Source organism: Rhinolophus sinicus, linkage group LG01 (assembly GCF_036562045.2).
Source record: "Rhinolophus sinicus isolate RSC01 linkage group LG01, ASM3656204v1, whole genome shotgun sequence".
Classification (NCBI taxonomy): Eukaryota; Metazoa; Chordata; class Mammalia; order Chiroptera; family Rhinolophidae; genus Rhinolophus; species Rhinolophus sinicus.
Window position 1 is genome coordinate 49,503,794 of NC_133751.1, and position 19,794 is coordinate 49,523,587.

The 19,794-nt window shown below is 42.1% G+C and overlaps 1 protein-coding gene across 3 annotated transcripts in view; it reads right to left on the reverse strand.

Moving 5' to 3' along the window:
• Positions 1-19,794, reverse strand: part of ETV5 (ETS variant transcription factor 5) — a 58,351-nt gene that overhangs the window by 37,716 nt on the left and 841 nt on the right. For all 3 annotated transcript variants that reach the window (XM_019735866.2, XM_074329097.1, XM_074329103.1), the window contains exons 2-5: positions 17,220-17,338; positions 16,994-17,081; positions 16,820-16,867; positions 16,676-16,726 (exon numbers count right to left, since the gene is read on the reverse strand). In XM_019735866.2, coding sequence (XP_019591425.1) covers positions 16,676-16,726; positions 16,820-16,867; positions 16,994-17,081; positions 17,220-17,264 — 232 coding nt within the window. In that variant the 5' untranslated portion in view covers positions 17,265-17,338. The remainder of the gene's footprint in view (positions 1-16,675; positions 16,727-16,819; positions 16,868-16,993; positions 17,082-17,219; positions 17,339-19,794) is intronic.

Consider the following 19,794-nt stretch of genomic DNA (forward strand, 5'->3'; position numbering starts at 1 on the left):
CTGCCTTCCACCGGTTGTTATCATTCAGGCTTTGTTTTGGGTTTTCCTTCTCCCTTCTTCAGTTTCATTACCTTCATCTGGGGCAGGCTCATCTTTCCGAAATCAGCTGTGTGGGCCTGACTGCAGGGCGGACCTTATTTGGTCCCACTTGCCAGCCATGATCTTCTTACTTTACATGGAAAGTTGTGTTACAACGGAAGCTGACCAGAATGGCATGTCCATGAGGCTGTCTCAGGTGGCCAGCCTGTGTCTCCAGAGCCTCTCACAGCACTTGTGAACAAACATGATGTGGAATGTACGCAGTTGTGGTCAGAGACTTCTCAGGATTCCAGAGCCATAATCCTAAAGGTCTCTTCCTAAGCTTATTACTTTCTTTGCCACCAGCTTTATAGCTCCCTGTTCCTCTGTTAGCCCACTACCACCCCACTTCATTTCCCTCCATAGTAAGAAATTCTTGTTTAGTTCAAGAATGCAAAGGAGGGGACCCTGAGACATCTGCCCATATGGTTCTTTTGTTATCGCACTGAGCGGAACATGAGAAAGGAAGGCAGAGGGAAAGAATATCAAGCAGAGGGACAAATGAACATAAAAATGACCCTGCAAAACACAACTGAAGAAGTCACCTGGAAGGCAGGTGTGGCTTCTTCTCGCCTGATTTACCCTTAACTTGTCAGCGTACCCTGTTGGGAAAGACCAGGTGCAGTGTCCCCTGTGTTCTGTGGTTTGAAGAGCACAACAAAGCCAAAAGGCCTACTTTCCAACATACTGCTGCCTTTCTTTAGCCCTAGACTTTTTGGGACACGTTTTGAGACAAAGCTCAAATAGCCAGTTAGTAAGAAAAAAGACGTAGATAAAATGAGGCTTATTTTTCAGGTTCTCCCATATTACTAGAAGAGGTCAGAAATATGTTTTTATTCTAGGGCTGAGAAGATTAGAAATTCATTTCAAGCTATAGCAGCACTAGTGCATGACAAGGACCGAATACCCTGTTCTGAGAACCAAGGAGGTTCAAGGGAGATAAAGTAAGTGGTTCTGGCACTTAAAAAAGAACATCTGGAAAAGGAGGTGCCTTTTGGATTTCCAAACCAAATAAGAGAAAGCTCAAACCCATTTGAATGGTTAACATTGATTCTGCCTGGAAACAATTTCTAAAAATAAAAATTTGAAGTGTTATCAAATTTAGTTTAAGGGGCACAAGTTCTAAAAGAAGAATTGGAGGAAGTACAGGGGAAGGTACCATTTTCTTTAATATCTGACACAGCTAACTTCTGTAAGCATAAATCCAAAATTCGAATATAGTGAAAAATCATCCATGAATAGTAAAATCTACTATTCAGTAAGCTGTGATAAAAAAGTTTTAATGAATCCCTCAATAGCCCACTCCTCAAACATGCACAAACTACCTCTACCCAAATAGCTCCACCTGACGCACTCTGTGCTTTTACCAGTATTTTTTAAGGTCAATACAACAAGGCTATGAGAGGTCAGAGAATCAACAACAGAGGACATTTCCAGACCTAAAGTCAGCATTCCTGTATCTGGTATTTCTACGTATCCTTTAAAAATGTCCCCTAAAGAAGTCAACAACTACAAAAGAACTGGCCAGGCCTCTTTAAAAAAGCTCAGTGTTACGGGGGTGGGGGGGTGGGGGGGAGGTAGGCAGACTGTTACAGATCGAAAAAGGTTAAGGAGGCGTAACAATAAGTGCAAAGTGTAGTTCTTAATTGAATCCTAGATCAAACACAGTATCGGTATCAGCTATAAAAGACATTTGGGAGATAACTGGGGAATTCTGAATATTACTGAATAAAAGTTAGTTTTCTTAGGCTATATAGAATAATGTCCTTAATCTTTGGAGATGCACACTTAAGTATTTGGGGGTGAAATGTCAAAATGTCTGCAATTTGTTTTCGAATGATCCAGAAAGAAAAAAAAATCCATACAAAGAGAAATGAAACAAATGTAGCGATGTTTTCAAAATAAATCAGTAAAATAGATACTATATCCCATCTCTGAGACAGGAGGAGGGAAAAAAATCCCTTTATCATATGGTTGACTAAGAGGTCAAAATGAGACGTGCTAAGAACTTCAAAACCATGCTTTCACACATGAGGAAAGCCACTCCTGGCCTATTACCAAATTGGAAGGATACTGTCCTATTTATCTTGTACCTTTACCATGTTTGGATACTATAGCCCCAGGAATCTAAAATTGCACAAGGACAATTGTTGGTCATACTCTAATGTCTGTGCCAGTGGTTCTCAATTTTCTTTTTTTTTATTTTGGCTCTGGCTCACTCAGAAAGGAAACGGGAACACCCAAGACAGGGCAAAATGAAAACTGCTACTGCTATCACCATGACTATTGTCCACTGCCACCTCTCCCACTGCCTGGGTAAAAAGACAGCAATTACACAAGTACAAAATATTAACAAAACTAAAACCTATCAGTAACATGCCCAACTCAAGACTCAAAGCATTCTTGGGAAAAAAAGAAAGGAGAACATCTACTCCTTGTGAATATATATGCATAACAGGTTTAAAATATTCCTAGAACAGCTGAACAACTCATTGGATTTCATCCCCCGAGTCCGCAAAAGAGTACATACAATGCAGCCATCACCAACCTGTGAAGGTTGGCAAAATTAAAAAGAATTAAAGTGCTCTTCCTTGAGGTTCTCCTTGATGCTCTTTCCTCCCAAGCAGCTAGTTTGGCTCCTTCTCCCCGTAAAGGCTGAGCAGGGCCAGAGCAGAAGAAGCTTGAAATGGGTGGCCGGGGCTTTTGGTGCTCTGGGCCTTGGGAGAAAATGGCACAAGAATTTTTGGGGGCTCCAACTGGTCCAACCTAGCTTACCAGGCTAGGAGAGCAGAAAGGAATGTGGAGCTGAAGACCTAAATTATGTTAAAGAAAGTATGTTGGCTTGGAGAAGCCCTGCACATTAATGAGATGTGATCAAAAAATGTGGTGAATGTTTAAATTTAAAAAAAATTATTACAGTAAAAGACACATTGCCATTAATCTCCTTCAAAATACTCCCCCTTGCTTCGAACACACTTATTACATCATTCTTGCCACTTTCTGAAGCAGTTCCGAAGTCCTCTTTCGTGGGTGTTTTTAGTCACCCTGTCATGGCTGCCTTGATGTCCTGAATTGATTCAAAACGTTTACCTTTCATGGTTATTTTGACTTTGGGAAGAGCCACAAGTCGCACGGTGCCAGATCTGGTGAATAAGGCAGATGAGGACACACCATAATGTTTTTACTTGACAGAAACTGCCATACCAGAAGCGATGTGTGACACAGAGCATTGTCATGATGGAGGATAAAGTAAAGATATCACAAAAGAGGACTTCCAGAACTGCTTCAGAAAGTGGCAAGAATGATGGGGGAAGTGTGTTTGAAGTGAGGGGGAGCATTTGAGGGGGATTAATGGCAATGTGTCTTTTACTGCAATACTTTTTAAAATTTAAACATTCACCGTATCTTTTGATTGATCACACCTCACAAGTTCTGGGAATCAAGGATGGTGACAGGACTCTGGTGTGGAATCAAGGCTCTCCTTGCAGCTCATGGGAGATATGACAAACATCTGGTGCAGCCGAGAGCCAGGTGAGCTTACGACATACAGGAGCTGAGATTTCAGGAAGGCCCATTCTGCAGTCACAAACTGCAAGAATAGCTGCATTCGTCCAGGGCAAAGGCCTACATTGGAAAGCAAGGCTTCTGCTCTGGGATAGAATTTCGTTATCAGTAGACATAGGGTTTGATCGCTTCAGGAATGTCACAGAGCAGTATTCATGATTTTACATTAATCATGGTGGCGGTGGTGGTGGGGTGCGGGTTATGGTGTTGATTACTCCAGGTTATTTTTTCCTACTTGTCCTATTTCTCAGTGAGGACAAAAAGACTGAATATTATCCTGGAGGTAAGTCAGGGCCCCATGGTGCAGGATCAACCATGAGGTAGCAGAACTCATTAACAATTACAGACGTCCTTCCTATATGGTCAATACCATTTGTACAATAAATAATACAAGAGCCAAATTAGCAACTGATAAAGCTAGTTCCTGGAACATCTGGCACTGGGAATCTGGTTTCTCCTACGCAGTGGGAAAAACCTACAGTCAACAGAAGAAAGGCTTCAGGAATTGGTATGTGGACAAAAAAACAAAACAGGAAGAAAATCCAATCTATTTTTCATGATTTAGAGCTAGAAACTTGGGGTAATAGAATCAGCTCAAAAAAAAAAAAAAGTGCTTTGAACTTAGCATGATACAGACTATGGGAAAAGACAGTCAGATTCAACAAATAGGGTTAGTGTTAGAGAAACAGGACCAACTCAAGAGCGAGCCTTAATTCTTGACGACTCTGCATGAAAATGGCTGGGGAATACCAGAGTGAAATAATAACCCATCAAACTAGAGCCACATCTTGCTACAGTGGGAAAAGAAGTGAGGGAAGAAGACACCTTTCTTGCCCTTAAGAGTAGATGAGGTTATATCAAGTATTTGGAAATTCAAGAGCTGGAACACGTTTCAGGATGCAAGCCCAGGAATCCTCCTTTGGTGAGCTCCTGTTAAAAACGAGAGGCACTTACTTGAAGGACAGTGTGGAGACTGTGTCTCCGGAGAGCCCTCTGTCAACTCACAACTTGGACGGCCTACAAACAGGGTTAGCAGACTCATCAGATCACTTCAGAATTCCAAAAACAAAAGCCCAGAAGCCTTGAATACAAGCATTAGAAATTACAGGGAAGAAAAGGAGCTAAGAAAAAAACTGGCCCAACTTTGAAAATGTACAAATAGCATTAGTAGAGAGTGGTATCTGAAACATCTCTAAGAGACCACCTGCAAAAGCGGTGGAATTTCTCCCAGGAGACAGGAATTAGAGTCACGGATAGAATTCCTCCCACCTGGGTTTTAAATTAGACAACAGAATTGATGCCGTGAAGAAGTTAAAACCATGAGACCATCTCCGTAAGCCTGTCTTCATTTTCTGTTTGTCTCGGATAAGCCTGAATCTCTGCTATGGACTCAAGCTGACAAAGAGCAACATGCGTCTCCGTGGTGCCACAGATAACACACTGGGCTTGTAGAACTCGGCTTTCTCTGGGGAAATGCCGGCTACACGGAGGATTGGTGCTTCGATGACAAGATGCTGCAGTGCTCACATTGGCTCTGGAGAGCAAAGTGTTTGTAAATTTTGTTTCTATAAGGATGGTGTTATGGTATTTTATGCCCTCAACTGCTCCCTGGAATGTGGAATATATGCTACAGGATAGATTCAATAATGGAGAAATCTAGCCCCAAAGATGCTAAAGTACATTAGCAGTTTCAGCTTAAGACCCCCTCCACCCCCCCAGCTTGGAGCTCCTGTTAAGACTCCCAAACAAAGCCCTCTGGCTAGAGTAAGAGGAGGAAAAGAAGAAAATGATGGTTTTACACTTATAAAGGGATTTTATCTGTAGGAAAGGGGGACTGATTTTACAAGGGGATTATACTTTACAGGTAAGCGCTACATTAGGAGCATTCTTATACTGTTGGGATCATATTATTTTAACTATAATGCTTATATTATCTAGAGGCTTCATATAATTGGGAGGAGGGGGTGATTTGGGGGTTTGCTTCTGCTAGGCCCAGCGCAATGATCACAACATTGATTACAGCCCAAAATTTCCTCCCTCCCTTCCCCCCTCTTCCATTGCCTCTTTCGGCAATGGCAGCAGCTGGTTGCCAGAACTAACACATGGTATTTCAAAATCAAATCAGCAACTGAAATACCATGGTCAGAAGATGGAAAGCTACATTTTACCCATGAAAATCAGTTTGGGAGGTCACTGCAACTGCAACCCAAAAGGTGGGATAGTGATCACTCAGGATGACCACTCGAAATGGGAGGACACCCTACGCTCCAGGGGGGGCTCAAGGCTTCCCCCACCTCTTTACTACCCCTCCAGAAAGGAGGTATGTAATGTAAGTCAACGCCAAGGTTCTAAAGGGCAGTGGAAGGACAGCCTTGGCTGGGAAGAACAAAAGTGGTCCTCAAGGCTATTTACCTCTTCTGTTGCAAGGGGCTGGAAGCTGCTCCAGTCCTCCAAAGGCTGAGAGGGCCCCAGGAAGAGCTCGGGGTAATGGTTCTATGCACAGGGAGGCAGACTGCCCTGGTGTTGGCCTTAGGGGCGGAAGAGTCCTTAAGGCTGGCCTATGGTCTAGGGGCAAGTCTATCAGAGTAAAGAAGTTGGCTGGTCATTTTCTTCGTCATCAACTAGGAGGGCCAGTTGCTAAATCAAATTTGGGATACTGGCCTTGTCCTTTCTTCCCCTCTATCAGTACTAACAATAATGACACAGGTGATTTTTAAAGGTTTCTATTCTAAGTTTGGCTAAAATGGAAGAAAAGAGATTTTTCATATTAATTCCCCTTCTCTCCTCCTCCCAAAAGAAATGGTCGTGTTAGTAAGAGGGGCCTACCTAGGACGTATGTACTGAATCAGGAATGTCCTGACTCACAGATGGGAACTGGGTTAAGAACAAGTGTCTATCATGGAATAGCTACATCTCATTCTTGATACAAAACTGCATACCTTTCAAATAGTCATTTCCAAACAGAAAAATATCTATTATCAATTAAGGAAGATAATTTTATACCAGTGATAATACTAGTTTCAGATTTACTTCAAGTTCACACTCTCTCTACACGTCAGTATTATTTTTGAAACAGCTTGCATTTGTGCAGTTCCTTTTCTTTAAAGGACTCATTTATCCTAACAAGCTAGGATTGTTACTTTAGAATTCTGAAAATGGAAACCCAGAGGCCTTGAATATGAGAGTTAGAAATTCAAGGGAGGAAAAGGAACTTAGAAAAGAACTGGCCCAACTCTGACAGATGTAGGGCTTATGTATTAACAGATATGGGGCTCTTTCATAAAAATATTTTATACAGAATGAGTATTTCTAATTGCGTAAGAGTGCCACATCCCAAAACTTGTGGGCTACGGAGAAACCAAAGCATTTGACAAGTAAAAGACTTGTCTGAGTGTACAGAGCTAACTGGGAGGAGAGTCAAGATAAAAATAAGTGGTTCCTCTGGTTCTGAATGAACTGCCCCCTTTCGACTACCCTTGAGGGTGGATCTTTTTAGACCTACAGCACAGAGCCCTTGTTTCCATCTGGGACGTTTGGTTACTTGAAAGCTTAAGAGCCTGGTAGGATAAAAAGGCCTGATTATGCCAAGAGGAGGATCTGAGTATTATTCATACCAACTACTTTCCTGGGACATCTTAACCAATAGGATAGATCAGTTTTTGTTTCGTTTTCACAGTTGAGAAAGAGGTCTAATGAGAACCCTGTCCTCCCAGCTTGAATTTTATGAGAGATGACAGGATGGCTTCCTCCATGGTGGGCCTTTTGTCAGCCATCTTAGATTCTACCACAAAGGGCTGTGCAATTCACCATCAGGAAAAGGGGAAACGGCATTTTTCCTGACTGCGGGGGGGGGGGGGGGGGGGGGGGATGATGCAAAACTAAACCTTCTTTAACATCCTTTCTATAATTCATTCCCAATTTAAATAATTATCATCTTAACTGGCATTAAAGAGAAGTGTTAGCACTACTTGAAATAGGATTTAAGCACAATTTTATCTTCAAATGTAAAATTCATTCTTAAAGTCTGATAGGAGAAAATCCAAACTCTAGAGAAATCGGCTTCTCCCCTGAGAACCATTCCTTCTATCTATAGCCCTCCTCCTAAAAGCAGAAACTCAGCAAGTATGTCAAGGGTGCCCAAACTGTGACTTGTTCTCGAGTACATGCAGTCTTACTAGGAAACAAAGCATTAGCTGCACAAAGTCTAAATGCAGCCTATAAAGACTTGGCTAGTGTGTGTGTGTTTAAAAGAGGAATCAGAAAATGAGAAATAGCCCCAGCTAGTTTTTTTCTATTTATCTCTAAGGTCATCCCAAGGATTTTCAGAACTCAGGTTTTGAGACCCTCTATAGTTACTTCACTTCCAACTGGAGGCTGGTGTTGGGGGCTGTTGGAAGGCTGAGTGGGAAGGGAACACCCGAGAGGCTGTGGTAGTGTGCAAAGTACCTTCACCAACTACTGGCTGTGTGCAGAGCACGATGCTACGGTTGAGACAGAAAGAAAGAAACATAAGACTGAGGTTCTCCGCTTTTGGAGACACTTAGAGCAGAAGAGAAACTGTGTCCTGTTTCAACAGAATGGGAATTGGGAAGCAGGGACTAAGTTTAATATTTGTCAACATAACAGAATATTGTACATTAAAACCCTATGCTGCTTTCTCCTTATTCCCCAAGAAATAAGACGCTGTGGCTGGGGGGAAGGAAAAGGGAGTTGAGGGGCAGAAATGTCCTGACTCGAGGCATCCCTCAGCCCAGCGATCACCACTAAATTAGTCTCTGCCAAAATTCAGATTCGGAAACTTGGGGGAGGCATTCCAGGATCTGGTCTTTACTGTGGGAGGCCACTTAGTAGACGAGACACCCCCCCTCTTCTATTCTACCTTTTCTATGGAAAAAGGTAAAAGACCCTTATTAAGTGCCGTTTCAGGCAATTACAAAGCATTTCCAGGCCCTCTGCTGAAAAGTGTTTATGTAAGCTGGCGTCCTCATCAGCACCTCTGGAGAAGCACAAATACCAGCATCCCCTCACACAGCTGATATCTAGGCTTACCTCCGGAGACTCAAACTCTCTCACAAAAGGACAATCTGCCCAGGCCTGTTCTTTTTTTAATAGGGAAGGACCAAGTTATAGCAAGAGAAATATTTCAGAAAAACTCTCTATAGCAAAACACAAATGCAAACAGCCTCATTCTGATTGAGGATGAGGAATAGGGATGAGGAAGAGCTCTTTGAAAAACCCTAAGGAATTTACACTGGATTAAGTTTTGTTTTGCTTTTTAACTGACTGTCCTTTTTATGCTTATCACATGTAGCACTGGTCTGGCCCACCCAGCCCTTCGGGGGCGGGGGTGGGGGGAGAGGTGTAGCTGTAACATATTAGCTGTTCATCAGAACATTTAGGGTAGACACTATTGAGGCAAGTGAACCCTTAGGACCTGGCCTCATTCCCAGGTGAGGAGGCCACTCTGGTTTTGGGGTTGCTCAGAGGCTGGGTTCATTTTGGTATTTCTCTGAAGAAGCAAGGCATTTGAGGAGTAGTTCTCATTGGAAGGGCTGCGGCCATAGTGAGGCTCCCCCATAGCTGAGTACCAGTCTGGGAAGTGTCATTTTAAAATGACACGTATCCAACCACAGTGGGAAATTAAATAGGAGAGAGGGCCAAGGAGTAGAGAAATTACAGCTTTGTCACTCCCATGTTAAAATGTAAGCCTAAGCAAGAAATATCTGCGTTGTGACAGGCAAACACCCATTCTTCAGGCCTGCAGTAAAGACTAGAGCTTGCAATAGAAGAGCAGGCAGGAATCTTCAATAGGAAACGAAAGCCACAGCCGCATGGGAAGCAGGAGATAAAAGGGTAATATCCTCAGATCAAGTCTCAACACCTCTCTCTCCAGGGAAGCTAAGCCATCCTCTCCTATTATCACTCCCTTTAGACAGCTACATTCTAAAATGGGAGACCAAAGAGAGGGAGGCAGATTCATTGGTCAGGCCATCAGTCTGGCAGTTGGAGGGTTAAAGTCAGCACTTAAAAGAAAACTCAAACCCCATTAAGCCCAGGCTCAGAGAACAGGGAGCAACAGGGAAGCCAAAGGAAACTAATTTTGGAGGTTCTCCAAGCTGCCAATCACAAGCATATTTCTAACAGTCCCAGTGTTGTTTGAGTTGGTTGTTTTTCCACAGGCTGCACAATGGGGTCTGGTTATTCATTGAAAAAGTCTGCAAGGGAGCCCCGCCCTCCATTCACAACCAATTTGGAATGCTCCATTCAGCAAGTGGGGGACTCTGCAGCTCAGCTCGCTGGGGCAGGCGGAGCAGAGCCCAGCTGTCGCTGCAGGGACGCTTGCTCACTCAGCGAGCTGTGTTTATGTAAGAAATTCAGACACTGCAGGCGCCTGCCTGCTCTGCACCCTCCCTGAGATTCTGGCTGAAATTTGCAAGGGTGTGCAAGTCTGCTTTAAGTGAGGTCTGCAAGTGCCCTCTGGCAAAAGGAGAATGGCAAACAAAACTATCTCGTGCCGTCCTGTTCAGAATCTGACTGTAGCCACCAGCTGAGAGAAACAGACTTCAGTGGTATTTCTCCTGCCCCCCCGGGGGTGAGCTGGTTTGCATTAGAGTATAGCTCTCTGGAAGCTGGCCTTTCCAGACTCCTTGCTTTTCCATTTATTGTCAATAGCTACATCGGATGCCACCTGGCTTCCTCCTAAGGGAGAGGGTCTCTGGAGACTCTGCTGGATTCTCTGGCTGCAGAGGGGCAGGGCGTAAGCTACCTACTATGAACGGTTTCACAGTTCCTTTTCCTGTCTCTGTATCTGGAGGTTTGTAATTCCCCCTGAATGCCCATGAGACATCAAAAGGGGAAGAGCAGTGGAGATCTGGGTTTGGAGGGTGAAATCTACTCCAAGGACAATACAAACTACAAGGCTAAAAACTGGTTTGTGGTTTGGTTTCTTAGAAATTTTTTATCAAACCTTCAATAATCACCCAGAGAGATCAGAGGCAGCCACTATGACAACCGGAATTTATTTCAAGGAAAAGCACACTACTTTATGAAAATCACATTCAGGAAATAAATTTTAGCTCATGGGTGGTTTCCTCTTTTTCATAACATACTTGGCTATTTTCAAATGTCCTATGTTTACCTCGTGTCCCTGCTGCCCCCATCCCTGCCCCTAGTTAACTGAGTACAGGGTGACATGGGAAGCATTTCTCTGAAATCTTTCTGACCACAGAATCCAGTTTGATGCTTTGGCTATTCTGCAGACAGGTCTCTCAAACTCCTGGCCCTTTCAAAGCTGGGTCTTACCCTGCTCCCTGGAATCTTGCACCCTCTGCCTTAACTTTTCCACTGATGCTTCCTCCCTCTAGGCATGGGAGCCTCCTTTATTTGCTATGCAGGGTCCTCTAATATGGGGGCTCTCCTGAGAAGAGTTGTTACTCCATTGTCATCTACCTGCCAAGCCCAAAGGCATACTTACATTATGGCTACACACTCGCACACTTGCATACATACTAGGGGCCTACGATTTTGCCCCTCCTTTAAGCTGAGCCTCTTACAAGGATGGGACAATGATAGAAACTGACGACCAAAGCCTCTGGTAAATGAGCTTGGTGAGTTCACAAAATGAATTTTTAAAAAAGCAACCTAATCGGGCACTGGCAACAGCATCCCTGGCATCTGGCCAAGAGCTGGGAGCTGCAACATGACAGGACTCTGAGCTCCCTGGATTCCAAGTGGAGAAGCACTGTGCCAGGGCACAGATGGGGCCCAAGTGCCTCAAGGGCAGCCGTGTGCCCGCCTGAGAGGGGCTGTCGGCCTCTGAGCCTGGGTGTACTTTACCACCATAAAAAAACCAAGAAAAGCATGGAGGAAATAGTCTCTTGGTTGAGAATCACACACCCCACCCAACCCTACCACCACCAGTAACATTTTTCTGGGACTGAAATTAAAACAATATTACTAGATGTTAGAAATGGCAGATAGTACAAATTCTCAGATTTATCATGCTACTCATGTCTTAATCTTGTCAGAGTAAAGAGTGAGGAAAAACAGGAACTAGATGGTAATTTCTTGATTGATGCCAGGATTTTGTTACCTCTGGAATCTACCTAAGGGATCCGCCAGGCAGACCCAGATGTGATTCCCCGTCCCAAGTCTTTCTTGCAAAGGACTGGAAAGGTTACTAGGTTTTATTAGAGGAGTAAGAGCAGAGAGACATCTAAGAGGCAGAGAAAAATCCATTGTTTTTAATAAGTCTAACTGAATTAAAGTTAGATGAAAACAGATTTTGTGCAAACATATGGCTCTTTTAGGTAAATGGGAACTCTAGGTTTTGGTTTTGTAAGAACCTGGCTCTAAAGACCTTGGAGGTTATCAAAACAGGAAGGATTTCAAATCATTTAGCACCCTTCTCAGTGGTCAAGCAGTGGGCTAGCTAACAAAGACTTGGAAAGTACTGTGTTTCCCTGAAAATAAGACCTAGCTGGACAATCAGCTCTAATGCATCTTTTGGAGCAAAAATTAATTTAAGACCTGGTATTATGCTATACGATATATTATATAAGACCGGGTCTTACATTAATTTTGGCTCCAAAAGATGCATTAGAGCTGATTGCCCAGCTAGGTCTTATTTTCGGGGAAACAGGGTAGCAGTGTAAATCTGAAGTCAAATAATCTTTCCCTTCCATGTTTTCCTCCCGCTTTCTTCAGCACTCTTTCTTCTCCCTACCTCTAAAAAAGGATAAATAACCTTGACACCTTCAAGCGGCTCATTTTCGAAGTGTCTACAGTATTCTGTCTTACCTTCCATAACAAAAAGACTTAAGGGATGATCCTCTCAAATAGAAATAGTCTAAGATCCCAGAGCAAATAAACCTAGAATTTTGCTATACCACCTCTGGGTCCAAAATGATGTGTCCTCCCCAAAAGGAAGACACTGCCTCTATTTACTATATTAATCTTATACACAGTAAAGAAAAAAATCCAACTGAATAATCTCGTATTGAAACAGGATTAAGTTCAATGTGTTTTAGGCTCAAGAGCTGTCATAACAGTTAATCCTATTTTCCCAGCCATCTATTGCAATGTATTTATGAAAAGTCAATTGCATCAGTTAATTAGCCAGTCCTTAGAAAATTACTAGTAATTCCTCCAGTCCAGCCATTCTTTTTGAAACACATATTTAAAAAGAACACTTCAAGGGAAAAATAAGGTCATTTGGATTTTAAGACAATTCTCTAAATTGTATTTGGTATGGAGGCCTTGGTTTTAAAGTAAGATTTTATCATACCTTCTTCCCAGCATAAAATATTTTAGTTATTTGAGATGCTGACAGGAAACATTCACAATATCACAACTGAAATGAATAAGATTAAAAAAAAAAGAACTGAAATCTGCATTAAAAAACTGCTTAAAAACACTAAAATCTAGTAATACTATTAAGTACCCAAGCACTCAGTTCAGAAAAGTGAATGTAACCTCCCACCCCCCAGCCCCAAATTTAAGCATTTTGAATCCCAGTCTTATCCGTGGTTTAGTTTGTAGTTAATTCTGTGAAAATGTGTAGTAACAATGTGTACACATCTATCTACTGACCCAGATTCCCTAGTTTGGTAGCTCTGTGTTAATACACATATTTAGCTACACACATGTTTAGATAGATATGCACACATATACACATTCATTTATAATATACAAGACATACAACACAGTTTTATATATCTGTACACGCAAATATCCTCTAGAAAATGTCAACTTTGTAATTCTTCTGTTTTATAATTTTTCTCTCTTCCAAATTCTAGGTGGAAAAAGTCAAAGCACCAAGATATTTACTAAGGCTCATGGAACGAAGAGAGCTGAGGTTTTGGGCTGGGCAGCCAGCAGTCTCCCTCAGGCTCTCCGGAAGGCCATCTCGATGTATGTGAATGAATGAGGCAGAGCCTTGGGCACCTGAACATGCCAGGACCCCTTGGCTCTCTGCAGCTTTGTGAGAGCTTCTTTCAGGACTTATTTCATAATTTTTTCCCTTCTCATTTCACCTAACCCCTCCCATTTGTCCCAACCCACTATTCAGTCTCTCCAGCTATTCGGACCTTGTATTACCCATTCTGTAAAACGAAGCAGTGGGTAAGACTACCTCTACAAGGGACCTCCAGCTCAAACATGAGATCTTCAGGGTAACTTCTCAGGACCAAGAGACAATGGGGGGAGGAGGGGACGACACTGGCAGAACCCCCATGGTCTAGAGTTGCACTTGAATTCCCTTGAATTTGACCTTTAAGAGTTTCCAGATGGGGGATACTTTACTAATGTCTGTATTTGTGAGGTAAAGTGAAATATATACAGCTAGAAGTAAGCTGGGTATTTATATAAGACTTACAAGAACAATGACTTCATTTATTCAAATCATACTTATGGATGGATGCCTATGGGTAGAAACCCAAATCTGGAACACTTACAAAATATAATCTCTTTAGAAGTTGACCTTATAGTGCTTACCGAAAAAAGTATGCCATAATCTTCAAAACTGACATTCTAAAATAAAAACAATTACCCACAATACTTAATATTCCTTTTTCTCATACACACTCACACACACACACTCTCTCACATATATATGATGGAAAATTAATCAAATCAGCATTAACAGAGAAGGTAGACTATTACCAGTGGCAGGCCACAGAAGAATATTTGTTAAATGCTTCTGCTGCTGTAGGGAAAAGGTTTGCTTTACCAGGCAAGTGCAAATTTGTTTTGAAGTTCACTGATTGGTTGATTCAAACCAACTCATACGATATCATTAAAGTTGAATGCGTTTCTCCCCTTCCCCTGGAATAAACATGGGCTCTTCCAGGTGACAGGACTAGAAGCTAATCCTCAACCCAAGGCTGTGAGATGAGCTCAGAGAAGAGTTGGCCCAGCCCCAGGCTCTGCCAGCTCCCATGCTCCTACACTGTCAGTTTCAACTGCAGTCAAACCAGTCACAGAAAACAGCAAGGACAGATGGATGAAGGACAGATACACATCCGACGTTTGTGTTCTTCCCTAACCTCTAAGGCAAGTTGATCTATTTGAATATATCCTTCTTGAAGCTCCATCTCCAGAAGCAAGAGTCAGAGAGGGGGAAAGAATTATTAAAATACTTTTCGAGGCTACTCAACCATCTGTTTTATGCGTGAAAGGCAGAAAAGCTCAACCTTAAGAAGTTAAAGCAAAAAGTAAACAAAGTAAAAAACACAGCACGTTTGGTGAGCAGAATCATCTCCCAAAGCACCTCCGTTTCAGGTATGGCAATTTAATTAAAGAATTTAGCACGTTCTGTTCGCTGAGCAGGAATTATTTCTACGGAGCCAAAACACATTTATTGATTCCTTCACTTTAGCCTATTCCTGCAGATACATCTCTCTTCAAATATAAATCCTGTTGGCTGACATCTTTCTTTAAGGAACATACCTCTGCTTCAGCACATGAAATCTACTTAAATGCAGTCATCTCACCTCCCCCTTTTAACTCTTTTGGGTTACAGAGAAACAAACAAAAGTATCATAAAAGCATTTCAAAGAACCTCTGCCAAGAAAGCCACCTCCCAAACAGACTGCAGTTTATGCTGCTTTGAGCAAGAACTGGAAAGGCTGGGGCAAACTGTCAACACAGAAGAGAGTGGGATCACAAATCCTGTATTTTACACACACACACACACACACACACACACACACACTTTGGGTTATCTTTATTTAGCCTTTCAGTGGCAAGCTTCCCAATCACTTGAAAGCAATCACAGTGCAAAAATTAACATTCATTGACTTTCCTATAGAAAACACCCACAGCAAGCTGTGACAAAGCTAAGGTAACCATACATCTGCGGTTACACTTTATTCCAAGTTTCATGGCATTGCACCTTGAATATGAGACCTATCATTAAAGAATGTTTAGCTGGTATCTCTGATCTTTCATTTAATGATTTAGAACACCCAGCTTTTACTGAGACCCAAACATATCATCTCTTCTAGTGGCATTTTCACACACACACACACACACACACACACACACACACACACGATGAAACAAAACTGGGAAGAATTTGTTGGTACAAAATGAGAAATCGAATCCTTGCCTGGCTCAGGTGCTTGCTATTATAAACTATGACTAAGAGACATGAATTCTCTATGATGCAACTCTCAAGAGAGGCATTTTCTCCAGGCCTCTCTTAAACCTGCTCATTCGCCAGTGACTAATGCTCTCTAGAGCTGCCCTGTGCTACTCAAATTTCATCAGCCAGCTTTGTCCTTGATAGCTCTGCCTGGACCACAAAAGCTCCCCAAACCTGTTGAGGACAGCTCTGAAAGATCAGTGCAAAGCTAACCATGCCCCTGGCTAGCTCAGAGAGCTATCTTTTGAGCTTCCCACTGCATTTGTTATCTCAATGATATAAGCTCTTAATGACCACTTTTTAAAGTTTTTACTCTTCTCTGAATGCTCAAGTCCTGAAAACTACATGAAAAATAGGAGTAAATCGGTCACCCTGTGATCACCCTTTGTTAACTCAGAAGTAGAAACAAAATTGACAACATGTCGGGTGAAGCCACAATTAACTGGAATCTTCCATTAACTATTTTCTGCACCTTCAAGAGAAGAAAAATGTCAAGCTCATGATTTGCATCAAGGACTTAACTTATAAAACAAAAACACTGTAAGATGATGTCTGGTTAATGGATGTTTGGCCCAACATCTTATATATAAGGTCAATTAATTTATAATTTTAAGCTTGAAGCCTTGCAATACCCTTAGGCAAAAAGACATTTAGAATTAAATTACGTTCAGCAAATCTTACCTGCAATAGAATTAAAGCACTTTAGAAAATCATTTCAATAAGGAATGAAACAAATGTGTTGGGGGTTAACTTTGAATTATGAAAAGAAATGAAATGCATTCCACTGTCCACATACACTGCCTACAGCTGAAAAGAGCAATCTAGACATGGATGATCCATAATCAAACCATTTCAGGACAAATGAGCCACCACCAGAAAGGTACTTACAGTTATCAGACTGAAAATCTGGGACAAACTGTTCATCATCAGGAACTTGTGCTGGAAAAGAGATTTTTATTTTAGACCTTTAAGTTTTATTAAAAAGCACAGTAAAATGTTTTATATGGAAAATAGGACAGCCAAGAAACTTGCCTTCAGCTAACCAAGCCTCTTGAAGTTGACTGAGATCCTGAAACAACTCTAGAATTGAAAACAGGACACCAGAATGAGAATTCCTCTGCTAGGAAGAGGAAGAGTCTATGTGCTGCTTTCCCTGGGAGCCATTTGAGGAAGCCACAACACAGAGGGGAAAGCAAGCTTCACTACCTTCAGAATCATGAGCCAGATCTGTATCCAAAAACTTCCTTTTTCTGTCAATCACAGGCCGTCCTCTACATTCCTCTGATCGAGATTTCTGAAAGAGGCCAACAGACAGTGAAGACTCCACTGTAATAAAGGAGCCCAAAGGGGGTGGTACCACTAAATCAATAAGGAGAAGAGATTCAGATTTTAAGAGGGAGGACAAAACAAACCAAAAGCCATATAAACTTACCCCTGGGACCATAAAAGGGACTTGCTGATCATAAAACCCATCCATGGTGCTTCCAACGTCTCTAATATCACTTTGAAAGTTTTCACCATTGAGTAATTTCTGGGGGGAAAAGGGTCCTCCTGTAATATGAATTTGGGAGATTTTAACAGAGGGGAATAAAAGAGAAAGGAAGTAATTTTATACTGCTCTTTCTTTAGCGCCTGTGCAAATCACTACTTTTCCTTGAGGTACTTAAAGCCCATTCAAGGTATGTATAAGCCTTACAGACTAAGGCTGGGGCTTAAGGGCATCAAAGGTTCAGTGTACTTGGTGCCAAATATATTTGCCTACTCATCCTTCCTCTTCTCTCTCATCATCATCATCATCATCATCATCATCATCAAGAGTATAGATTTGCTACCATCTATTAAAAATAAAAGGACCTTATTTTCATTATAAAAGGGTGATTTCAAGATTCTCTCCAACAGAGGACTCTCCAGGGTATTTGTAGTGTTAGTTTTTTTTTTTTTTAAAGAGATAATTTAATTTTGACAGTACAGTGACAGGAAGTAGAGAAACTGGGTTTAAGCATTCCAAATTATTAGCTATTAAGAATCTGACATACATAGTGTTTCTAAAAGTATTTTGTAGGTCAGTGGTTAAAATACTATATATAGTTCCAGGAATATATTGATCAGAAGTATACTCATCTTCACACAACTCTTTATTAAAACCTAAACCTTCTGTCTAAACAGGTGTAGTGTCTGTAATGTCACAAATAATCTCCATGGCAACTTACAGAGATATCTGTGACACCTCCAATTTTTTAAAGAATAGCAAGCATAGCTATGAAAAGTAATGGATAAAGGAAACTAAATTCTACTGCACACATTTTAAATGCATCTCTACCACAAATCTTTTTGTAAAAAGCACTAAAAGTAAAAGATCCATGAAAAGAAAATTCAGTTTCTTTCTTATTGTGAAGTCAATTTTTCCCCAAACATGTCAAAAAATAAAATCAAAATTGTTTCAGTAGTGTCAAGTCCTGGGGCTGGGAAGAAAGGTTGGGGGTCAAAATGGAAAGGAGGGAATTTTTTCTAATTTGTCAGGAATAAAGTAATAATTTGAGGAACGTAACATCTTCCTGAACACTTTGTTTTATTCTCCAAATAAAAATGCAATTAAGTCAACAAAATTGGGGAAAATAATTTCACTTGCCCCAGCTCTAAGCAATGCAAAATGCTTAAGGATAATTTTAACTGGTATATAAATTTTAAATAGGAACTTTTTCTCAGTGGGCAATTCCATCCAATTTGTTTTTCACACTGTGGAGCATATCAAATTTTCCTAAGTGAGCAGGATGCAAGGAAACCCTTCACGGCCAGCCTCCTCTCAGCACTTTGGCCCAAGTAATCAGATATTTTCAAAGTCAAAGAGAAAAGAGGGAGAGGAGCAAAACTGCACAGAATTCATAACTTCCTAGAAAAACATTCCCACTGGTCTGGATGGAGTGTTGCTTGCCTTCCAAATTGCGCTAAAACGTTCAGAATAAAGCATCTTTCTCAAATGTCACCAACCCATATACAAAATCTGAGAATCACCAGCACAAAGTTAAGGGGCATGAAAACGAGTCTTCCGTAGCCTTCAAAAACCTATTTGATTAAATCGTGGCCTTAGAAATTCTGTAAACATCTACTGGGGGAAGGAGACAACAGCTAGGAGATCGGAGGGGTAGATATTTTCAGAGTCTCATGATGAAATACGTTGCAAAATACTTCACCATGAAGAGCAAAACATTTTTTTAATTAAATGAAAGAAAAGAATCTGCCATAAGTGAGCCCAAAAGAGGCACTGAGGATCTTTTAAAGCAGCCCTCAGAGTTCAAGGGCTAGAAAAATTGTGCTCAAAGTATAATTTTTTTTTAAGCCTGAAGGGGAAGGCTCGAGTTCATCCAGGAGTTTAAGCCACTTCCTTTGTGCCCGCCCCCCACCTCCCCGTGCCCCCAGGAAAACTTTAACGCGGCGCAGCGGCTCGACCGAGGCCCCTCCCCCGCGGCGCACAGCGGGCCTGGTTTTATGAATGGGAGAGCGAACCGCGGCCGCCACATCAGGTAAAGGCTGTAACTGGATCCCTCGCGCTGGGCCCCATTCAGAAAACAAGACACACTTCCACCCAATTCCCAGCCTTCCCCATTCATGAAAACTCCTTCAGATGCGCCCCCGCCCCCACTCCCATCGCAAGCCCAGCCGCCGACGCAGGCCCCTCACCCCAGGGTTTTAGGAAGAAAGCTCAATGCTTCATTCAGGAAAAGGGAAAGGGAAAAAAAAAAAAAAAGCCGCAGGGAGCAGCGAGCCAGCAAAAGAAACCCGCTTCATTCATAAAATCACCCACATTCATAAAAACGAGCTGCGGCGCCAGGCGCTACCAACCGCCCCCAATTCCTCCCCCCTAAAAAAACCTCCAAACATCTCTCCTTGGCACCCCTCCTCAGCCAAGGAGTTCGGCTCTCCCCAGAGGTTCCTTCTCCTCAGAAAATGCCGTCAGATTCCTAATCCAGCGAAAGGCTCCAGCATCTCTCCATCCCCCCCCCCCCCGT